The 10,943-nt window shown below is 47.0% G+C and overlaps 1 protein-coding gene across 1 annotated transcript in view; it reads left to right on the top strand.

Annotated features, from left to right (window-relative positions):
• Positions 1-7,984: 7,984 nt before the first annotated feature.
• The window catches only part of T265_12583 (hypothetical protein), a gene marked incomplete at both ends in the record, with an annotated part of 44,084 nt that continues 41,125 nt past the window's right edge, over positions 7,985-10,943 (top strand). Inside the window, 4 exon segments of the mRNA XM_009164407.1 lie at positions 7,985-8,072; positions 8,077-8,158; positions 8,196-8,354; positions 8,389-8,553. Of these exon segments, the coding sequence (XP_009162671.1) occupies positions 7,985-8,072; positions 8,077-8,158; positions 8,196-8,354; positions 8,389-8,553 (494 nt within the window).

Below are 10,943 nucleotides of genomic sequence, written 5' to 3'. Positions count from 1 at the left end.
CTTCTTCTTCGCTTAATTTTAGTACTCGCAAATTCCTCAGTCAAGTTTAATTATGACTGTAAACGTGTGATCGTGCCTGACGGTTGGCCACCCACAAGTTGGGAACAAACAGTAGCATTACTATCAGCAATTTTGCAACAAGTTCATAGTCAGTAAAGCGCGGCATCAAGAGATGAAAATTCATGGATAGGTGCGAAATGTGCGTGGAAATGTCGCAAGCTAATAGAAAAGTTGCGCGACCAACTCCACGGTGATCATAGTCAGAACACTGGATGAGAGATACCTATTTTGTGTGGATGTCCGGTATTTTAATGATCTTTTGCTGGTCCGATTAGCTTTAAAGGAAAGGGATCGGCTATTTGCTTTTCGAATTATTCCATCTACATCTCCATTTTTGCTCACTGTGACTCTGGCCATTTACTTAACCTTCCACCGTCACTTATGGCTAGCAGGGGCTCACTTTTAGTTCATGTCAGCTGGCATCACCTTTGGACTAGTAAGACCTCATGCTCATTGTCCTAGCTGTTTCTTTGATTCCCGCAATCGCGATGATTTTCTATGTAATAAGCATGCCTCGTTCGCTGTACTTCCCCCCCCGCTGGGTTGTTGCCTGTCGCGTTCAGGTTGTAAAGACCCCATTATGTCTCGATACGCAGGTTATTACTAGTTTGGAAATAAACCATTTATCATTATTTCATAGGATATTGCCCACTGCTTTTGACATTGTCTTCTTCTTCGCTTAATTTTAGTACTCGCAAATTCCTCAGTCAAGTTTAATTATGACTGTAAACGTGTGATCGTGCCTGACGGTTGGCCACCCACAAGTTGGGAACAAACAGTAGCATTACTATCAGCAATTTTGCAACAAGTTCATAGTCAGTAAAGCGCGGCATCAAGAGATGAAAATTCATGGATAGGTGCGAAATGTGCGTGGAAATGTCGCAAGCTAATAGAAAAGTTGCGCGACCAACTCCACGGTGATCATAGTCAGAACACTGGATGAGAGATACCTATTTTGTGTGGATGTCCGGTATTTTAATGATCTTTTGCTGGTCCGATTAGCTTTAAAGGAAAGGGATCGGAGATGAAGTCCCAAAACCCATGATTATTGCCGGTGGCCTCGCTGCCGAGCCTTTTCTCCGATGAGTGGTTCCCATACAGCGTTGGGAACCCATGCTGTGGAACGTGTGAGCCTACTTGGATGGAGCGGTGTTGAGAGCATAGAGACAGAAAACTGAAAACATTAGGCAAGTGCTTCCAAAGCGGGTGCCCGAATAAATTCAGCAAACCACCGACGAGGGTGAATTTTCCAGATGTCGTGCTGATCGTGACACCCCGTGAATTTAAACGGGAGCTGGCTGCCGAGTGCCAATTGATGGCACATACATGATGCAACAAATATATGAATTACTTCAGCTGGCGGCCCACTGGCCAATGATTTATGAAGGCATGGTGGTTGTAGGCGATAACGACTGATGAGGGGGGATACAACCTCACCTTAAAGAATCTGGCCCTCTATCAGAGACCACAGTTATGATCCGTCTACGTCATGTGGCCATTTTCGGTGATCGTGACACTGATTCATGGACTGAAACAAAAGATCTAGTCTTTTGCTCAAGTCATCCGACTCCCGCTCACCTGAAGGGGAAAAGAGAAACAGTGTGTAACACTTCTATTCAGGTGCTCATCACAAGATATTGGGACTGCCAGCGTAAAGACTCAGCTCAAATGGCGTTTGGAAATGCTTTGAACTGGCGACTCGATAGAGTGCGAACAATCGCCGGAAGAAGGTTATTCCACGCATCAACTACCCGAAATGAGAGAAATTATTTTCTAATAAAATTGTGAGCTGTGGTATTGAACATCTAATCATGCCCTTGCTGTGCGTCAGGTCTGTCAACAGAAGAGGCTGTCTGCCAAAGCTTGTTCAAATAGGGCACAGTTTAGCAATAACCCTCTCCAGAGGAAAGGGCCCAAGCACCGCAAGTCACGCCCCATAATCAATAGATTTAAGGCCGAGAGCCGTTTTCATAGCATCTCGTTGGACACGCACAACGAAGGTTGCGTTTTTTGGTTGAAATATCATGAAGCGATCCGAATTAGACCCAATAGTATGTACCGAAATCCGTGCACGCAGTACAAAGGAAAGTTCGCCTGACCATATTTAGAACGGAGAATGACTTCCAGCCGTCTTTCCATGGTGCAGTGAGAAGAAAATTTTTGAGGAGGGCCAGGTACCTGAATCCTTTTTAGTGTATACTCGCACTGTCTTCTAGTCCTGTTTCACCATGTGTTGGTTCCCCCGGCGAATCAACGGTGACCAGCGGTAACCTTCCCTGTTTTCTGACTGCACATGAGTAACGTGATTTGCATCTGTTTATTATGGCACCGTTTCGCTTCCTTGCTGCTCGTTTTGCCCCTGTTTCATTCCCGCATGGGGTATGCTTATCCCTCAGTAACTGATGTCAATCTTTTGTTGCCCGTCTGTCATTGCTTGCACGTTCGTCTCGATTGCACCTATTTTCGAGCGTCCACTTCGACGTAAAAGCAGACAGACCGGGTATCGAACCCAGAGTCCCCGGACGGTAGGCAAACGCGTCACCAAATACACCTGCCTGGCGCCCGAAATGGCCTATTATTTTGCATTACTCATGTACCGCATCTGCCAGGTAGCCTTTGCCGAGATTTGCTTTAAACAGACGAAACAGCGCACTCTGGCATGAGACGAGCTGCCGCGTCGCACTGCCAACCGAAAGAGAGCCCCTCACATCCCGAACGTACTGATTTCCGCGCCGTTATGTCTCTACATGGACGGCTCACACCGTCAGACTGTCCCTATATGCATTTTGTACATCGTTTCATACTTACTTGTTCTTACCTCTGGAAAACCCTGCTGCGTCAGTGATTATTTTCCGCTCATGCTGATTGCGTCAATTATTGAGTGTACGCTTGCTTAATTCACGATGCTTACTAATCCGTTTGTCTGTAGAACCAGTTCCTGTCTGTCCTCAACATAACATCTGTCTGCTCCTATTGACTACTGGCTACGAACTGCGTATAATCTTATAGCCACAATCGTTCTGTGAGATTCATAACTGCCCGGAACTTACAGCATGTACGGCAAAGGCATCTGGCGGGTCTCCTCCAAAAGAGACATTGACGCACTTTTCGCCACTCAGACGAAGGTGCCATTCAAGCGAGCACTGCGTTGCGCATCAACGTACATCTGCAGGCGCCATTGCTTAGAATCCAGGGTTTCGACTCTTCCACAAAACGCAATAATTTAAGTGTTGTTGACATTGGTAAGAATCGGAAATATTCCAAAACAGAGCCTTGAAGAACTCCGATCACGACTACTTTTACTCCAAGTGTTCTGCCCGTTAGAAATGTCCAAATCTAGTGTAGAAATGTCCCTGAATACCATGGGTGGCTTACGGAGCGGCATGATGTGTGGGCCTGAGAAGTCGAAAAACCTGGTATCTGATATGAATCGTTCGTCCTTAGCGTACTGTTAAGCTGTAAGCAGACAGACCGGGTATCGAACCCAGAGTCCCCGGACGGTAGGCAAACGCGTCACCAAATACACCTGCCTGGCGCCCGAAATGGCCTATTATTTTGCATTACTCATGTACCGCATCTGCCAGGTAGCCTTTGCCGAGATTTGCTTTAAACAGACGAAACAGCGCACTCTGGCATGAGACGAGCTGCCGCGTCGCACTGCCAACCGAAAGAGAGCCCCTCACATCCCGAACGTACTGATTTCCGCGCCGTTATGTCTCTACATGGACGGCTCACACCGTCAGACTGTCCCTATATGCATTTTGTACATCGTTTCATACTTACTTGTTCTTACCTCTGGAAAACCCTGCTGCGTCAGTGATTATTTTCCGCTCATGCTGATTGCGTCAATTATTGAGTGTACGCTTGCTTAATTCACGATGCTTACTAATCCGTTTGTCTGTAGAACCAGTTCCTGTCTGTCCTCAACATAACATCTGTCTGCTCCTATTGACTACTGGCTACGAACTGCGTATAATCTTATAGCCACAATCGTTCTGTGAGATTCATAACTGCCCGGAACTTACAGCATGTACGGCAAAGGCATCTGGCGGGTCTCCTCCAAAAGAGACATTGACGCACTTTTCGCCACTCAGACGAAGGTGCCATTCAAGCGAGCACTGCGTTGCGCATCAACGTACATCTGCAGGCGCCATTGCTTAGAATCCAGGGTTTCGACTCTTCCACAAAACGCAATAATTTAAGTGTTGTTGACATTGGTAAGAATCGGAAATATTCCAAAACAGAGCCTTGAAGAACTCCGATCACGACTACTTTTACTCCAAGTGTTCTGCCCGTTAGAAATGTCCAAATCTAGTGTAGAAATGTCCCTGAATACCATGGGTGGCTTACGGAGCGGCATGATGTGTGGGCCTGAGAAGTCGAAAAACCTGGTATCTGATATGAATCGTTCGTCCTTAGCGTACTGTTAAGCTGTCCATAAAACGAGGGTTTAGGTTATGAGAAGACGGTTTGGGAGGATTCCTTGTATTGCGGGAGATATCAAGTTGGTAACAATGAGATACTTTAGGGTGGCCCGCTTCGGAATGCGTTCCACGACCTTACACTGCACGCCGTTGAGGACAATGAACCTGTGGCTGCTTGCAATATTCGGTCGCGTATTTGTAGATCGGCATTACAATGGTTCTGTTACAAGCAAAAAAAGTTCGCCTTCATCTAACCACTGACGATTCTCCGTCAACGTAAACGATTCTTGGACTTTGTTTGGCCTCATTGCACTGAAAACTTTCATCTGGTGCAAGAGTTGATGAGCGTTCTACTCCTTGCGCATCAACAAACAGCATAATGTTCTCTATGCTTGTAAAGCCTATATTACCACCTGATCACCGGTCTTTTAGTGGTAGCAACCAAACCCAACGGTAAAGATAGTTGTCCTGCGTGGTATCTTGGAGGCGTGACGACGCGTTGATTTCGGGCGCTTTGTTGAGCGGCTTTGGTCAGCGCCGATGAAAAATGTTCACCAAACCCGATACCTGGAGCTCCATGCAGAAGGCCCTAGGAGCACTAAAACTACCTAGAGGCATGAAATTCGTAAAATTGTTGCTGGAAGAGTTGTCAGAGGGGCATTTACAAACAGACTTGAGTAACGGCGGTAGACCAGGTTGAGAACAAAATAATTGGTCCCACATGACAGAATCAAAACCTATAATGCGTCAAGAATCATACACGAGTGGTGTCGAGGAGGTGTACAGGAGTGCAACAGATGTAATAGCATTCCTCCCGGCTTGACTTCGCGGCTTCGAGTAGCCTCCGGCGACGTGTTCATGCGCTTTTGGGCTCGGTGTTTCGGAGAGCTGCTCCTCGTTTGCAGGGGATTTGCGCCCTAAGAGTCTGGTCTGCGCGGGCGCATTGCCTTTGAAGAACGTCGTTTTTTCCTTGGTGGCTGAAAAGTTCATTAGGTGCTGCTCGAAGCGCGTGCAGTACCACCCTATTGACGCCTGGATTCGAAGTTCTTTGGGAATTTGGGGGAAATGCGTCCATGCGGCAAGGCGCCTCTGTAAGGCCATGTTGAGACGTTTGCGCGTTCAATCGCACCACAAACGAGTGTACATCTTGGAGGTTTTTCAAAGACGCTCGATTTGGCAAATGACTATTAGATTTACCATGCAACGGCTCCATTGGGTGAAGTTTTCGTGGCTTGTATGACCGCAGCTCCTTTCCTTTTATGTTCTTGTAGAATCTCTGGCAGCCCGCGATCAGTGTTGCCAAACTGGTGTTCGAAGTATCTTCCGGTGCACTGTTGTCGGAGTTGTGGATTTGCCTATCGGTGTCACGAGTGACCGCTAGGTCGATAATCGGTCAAACCACTTTTGAAGCAGTGGGGCTGGAGTGTGACAGTCTCACATTTTCAGTGGTTGTGTGGTTCTCGCAGGAGTCCCCGAAGTCGGAGCGAAATGTTGTGGCTGACCCGTCAACGGACCACACTGCCTGGTTCCGCAAGCCTGGCAAGTTGGGACTTAGGAGTGGCTAATTAGGCGTGACGCTCACCGCTGCACTCTCATCGTCCCATATGGAGATTGGCGACGATAGTTCCGCACACGTTGGAAGCGGTTTCCTCGCGAAACGAGCCACTCTTCTATCATCGCTGCCTTTGGCAATCGAGGGTACCTGAAGGTATCATAGAAACTGGAACCTGGAGTCTGGGGTTGTCACAACGGTATGCTTTAAATAAGACTGAGTCGATAACTACCATAGGTTCGCCATAAGTTGGGGTTGGCTGATTTGTTGCTAAACTAAAACTTCTTTCGCGCCCTTACTTAGAACCGCTGTTGCCCTATTTTTGCACCTGCAGGGGCAACCCTAGGTCTTTGGGAGGATTTTTAAATAATGACAGCCCGATCTAATAGCCTCTGTAAGATTCACATGGAGGAACGTGTGAGTAGAGGGTCAAGAGATTTTCTTCTCAGTTTATTGCCTAGCCATTCCGTGAGAAACGATTCGTATCCAGGCTTTGTTACAACACCACTAAGGAGCCTTTGTGCCAGCTGTTGGCGTACTTGCTCTAAGGGACACCCTTAGATCGGGCTGGACTCGCATATGAGCCCGTCCGCAAAAGATGTCGTGTTGGTTTTAATTCCCGCATTGGAGAGCCATGAGCCAAAGGGGTCAGGATAAAGAACGCCTGGTGTTCGTTCGAGAGGAAATAACGTTAATTATTTTAGCGTTCTCCAGAGCTTTCGAAAGAAACACTAGTTTTTCCTCGAGTATCCTGATTAAAATGGAACATTTGTACTTGTCTTTCTGAATTAGGAGTATAGGATTGGTTTCATTCTCGGCAGCATCTTGCCAGTTGTGGAATGCATCGCTCCGCTTAGACAGAGGAAGTTGGAGCAGATAAAAGGGGTTCGGCGAGTGGAATAACTGGCTTATCTGGTCACCATAAAAACTTGTACATTAAAATGCCGGCAGATCTGACAGGAGCCCTTGTAATTTTTGCTCCCCACCTATGCCACTTCAGGTGTGGTGAAGTTTACTACGTTAATGCCCACTGTTTACGTCACCGTCTCTTTGCCAGGAAATCCCCAATATTCGCAACCCTCATCAGTCATGCTCTTATTCTGACTGTAATACTATATTCATGCCTGACGGTATGCTACCCACTAGTCGGAAATTATTATTATTATTACTATTATTACGGCACTGTATTCCTTCTTGCATTCGATGGACTTCAATTTCATCCACATCTGTTGTGGTCCAACGAAGGAGAGCAGACTGCAATAATCTGGCTCATGATTGCAAAAGTGGGTGCACCACAAAGTGTAGGGCAATGTGACAGAGTTTTTCACCCATAGGTTGTGCTGGAGTGAAAAAATTCATCAGAATTACACGTGTCAACTCTGTAAATAGTTAAAATGACGAAAGAATCTTTTCTACAAAGTTACACGAACAAAAACTAAGCCAACTTTGAACATGCTGCCCCGGGACCTCGATTGTGCTGGAGCTCTTCCGGGGAACGGGTGCTTCAAACGCGCTTTTGAGGAGCTACTGTATGCATTTTCAGGTACATCGTTTTCCGACGGAGTGATATAAGGGGCTGTGATGATTTCTTACTAAGGAAGTAAGGAACTTCCGCAATACCAAGCGAGTTGAACCAACTTCCTTAAATTCAGGGAATTCTGTAGATACAAGCGAGTGCCACATTTCTACCCAAAAGTTCCACTGCTTTTAGGAAACTTCAGTGAACCTCTGAAAATCAGACCTGGCCCCACTCGTTTTGACCTTGAGGCCCGTGGAATGCTCATTGAAAGAACCAATCGGAACAGTGAATGAGTGCGGTCTAGTTCGCGGCGTCGGCGAGTTAGTTGGTGCGAAGACTTGTGCTGAGGGCTCCGCTTTACGTCCTTAATTTTTGAACCGCTTTGGCAAGGATTATCACATTCCTCTAGTTTCACGTCCTCAATAACGCATGACGCTTCTGCCGATGGAAAATCGAGAAAGCATCATATGTTCGCTCAAAAGTAGCACATGGCACTCGCGACTTGTTCTAATCCTATGTAGGTTTCGAGAAAGATAAGCCGAACAACATCCCACCAGTACTGGAAGATTATATTAGACAGATAGCTAGAAACGGTCAAACGATGTATGACGGAGGTACCTTTGTTAATTACATGATTTAGGATCCCTTGGATATACATCAAACCTCTCTTGCTGCACAAGTTTAACAAGGTAGTTGATGGACTCCTGAGTGATAGTGGTGCATCCGACTCTATGGCGGTGTCACCTGTTACGGCTGAGTTGCGCCAGAGAGTGTACGACACACTTAAGCGCTTGGATGGGTAAACTACTTTTCTGGTAAAAAAATACTTTCAGCATTCCGTTCACAATCCAGCGCATTTGCGAGTTGCTGGAGAACCCGTTCAGGCATTACAGTCGCCCAGACAAATACTTGCGTGGATTTGAGAAGGTAATGCAGATCACTGCTTACTCTATTATTAAGGTGTGCATGGTAGTTTCTACCGTCGATCCTCACGGAAAGTAAGTTATTTCCTACATAAACCGCATCATTGCCATGTTAACTGTTGATTCGTTATCAGCAGCAGTCGACGATCTTGAAGTGAAATAAAAATTATCTTGTAAGTCTGTCTCACTGGTGGACGCAAAGCCCGAACTGGACGCGCCAGGCCAACCAAGGTTCATATGGACAGCTTCTAAAACAGTCCACGTGACCGAGATTCATAAACTCTCTCGCGAAACTGTTCGACCTTTGCCCACGAGCTCTTCGGGGCTCCTTGCAAATCGCCAAGCCGGCAGAGCTATACTGGGGCTTACCACAGTTTACCTAGTGTCACTAGAGCTACGTAAGAACGCTCTCTGAAATGGTGCAAGATAGTAACGAAGACCACCAGCGAAATTGGTCACGTCAGACGAACAAGATAGTACTGCTTCTATTGAGCAGTGCTTTTCAGATTCCCTGTTAAGAGCTGATGGGGTGTTCTTCGTCAGCTCCTCATGACAATCTATTAATGAATGATAAAAAGCGGGTTAGTGTCTTAGTGGCAACCCTACGCAGTGACATCCCTTAAACAGTTATTTTCTTTACTCATTGAAATTACAGGGTTATTGAGAACCCCCAATCAACGAACCCTGAACTATAAAAACGGAATGATAAGCTGAGTTGGACTGAGGTAGATATGAATGTGGGCCCTGAATGGCCGTTGACATGAGTTGAGGGAAGCAAAGTGACGAAAAACGGAGGCAAACTACATTTCAGCATGTGCGGGCCGCTAGAGAAGAAAGTACGAGTTGCCCGATTGTTAGATATAGGCAATGGGATGGGAAAATGCTTTCCTGGTAGTATCAGCCACGTCTCAACTTCGGGAAAGTGTTTACAAGTCGCTCGTCAGGGCATTCGCGTCGGTGTGGCATACAATTGTGCGTTGAGTGGCACCAAGATGGGACAACTAGCATTCAGCTGTAACATCCTTTCGGTAACTAGATGCTAGCTGGGAAGCACGAGGACTGGGATACTGGCTGGTTGTCCAAGGATAGACAGCGGAAGTCGAGAGGCAGAGGCCGGTTTCGAACCACGGATTTTTCGGTCAGTAAATTCACCCTCTGAGCCATCTCGTTCCTTGATCAACATAGTCCAGAGCAGATTTCAAATCAAGAAACAACTAACATGGGACGTTTGAAGCCGTGGTGCCCTTCGAGAATTGGTCTCAAGGTAAAGATATGGCTCATGCATCCTCGGCCAGGGAGAATCCCAGATTGATTTTCACGAATCTGTCCCGATAACCGATCAACATGCGCAAAATAATCCGAGAACACCTTAGATGCGACGAATGCCAGACTGATACCTCGATGGTTTCTGCATGAGGTTCTTGTGCCGAGGTCGAGGAGCTCCATTCGGCTAGTATTCTGTTCTGGTTCCAAATCTGCCGCAGAATTGATGTCAGACTTCACCAGGACCCCGTCACCTTCTCTGGAGAGTGCGGGAGTACAGACCATCCGCGACAGGCGCCTTGCACTTAAAGATTGATATCTTTCGCTGGATTTTTGTTGTTGATGGCGGGCTGGTGTTAATATTCCATTCAACCCCGGAGGGTTCTATTAGCTGTTGTGTTGAAGGAGACAGGCTGAACTGTTCTTTGAAGTACTCAACCATCGCTCAAGACGACAATCGAAGAAGTGAATTGCCGTTCCGTCTTTTCCACATATTGTTTCACTGACACCTGCTTTCAACCAGTTGATCGAATCATCTGAAATAGGGCGGCTGTTGCATGCAGCGAAAGCCTTCTCCATCTTCCGGGCCTTTGAAATCCACCAGCGTTCTATGTCGTCCTTTAAGCGTACCACAGAACGAACGGCAATCCTTAATTAAGGCTCAGGGCAAGATAACTCAGTGGTTAAAGCACGAATTTACTGACCGGAAGGTTCGTGGTTCGAAACTGACCTCTGCCTCTCGAATTTACTTGTCTAGGCTTGGGCCACTTGTCAGTATTCCAGCCCTCGTCCTTCCTTTGGGTGGCATGACAGTTAGGCACCAAAAGAGTACTCCAGCTGAATGATTTTTTAAATTGAGGCTCGCCATCGCTAACTGATTGCCACACGGTCCAGCTGAGTCCATGACTGTTTTGCGGTTGGTGGCCTCCAAGTAACTCGATGTGAGCGTGTGTGTCTTTCTGATCGCATCAGTCGCGACAGATTTGGATTAAACCTGTCCTTCACCCGTCACGAAGAGACTGAACCTTACCGTGGTGTGACTGACTGCGCACCTCAGCGATCCATTGAGCCATACTGGAGAGTGTCCCGCGACACTCACAGAGTCTCTCATACCAGGTTGGTCAATGGTTAGAGGTCTGACGAACACAGTCTCCTGGCCCTCCAGGTTGGGGGTTGGAACATGTGGCGACTTGTTCCGTAGA

Source organism: Opisthorchis viverrini, assembly GCF_000715545.1.
Source record: "Opisthorchis viverrini unplaced genomic scaffold opera_v5_5, whole genome shotgun sequence".
Classification (NCBI taxonomy): Eukaryota; Metazoa; Platyhelminthes; class Trematoda; order Opisthorchiida; family Opisthorchiidae; genus Opisthorchis; species Opisthorchis viverrini.
The sequence above is the reverse complement of the archived record's forward strand: the minus strand, read 5'-3'. Positions and strand labels throughout refer to the sequence as shown.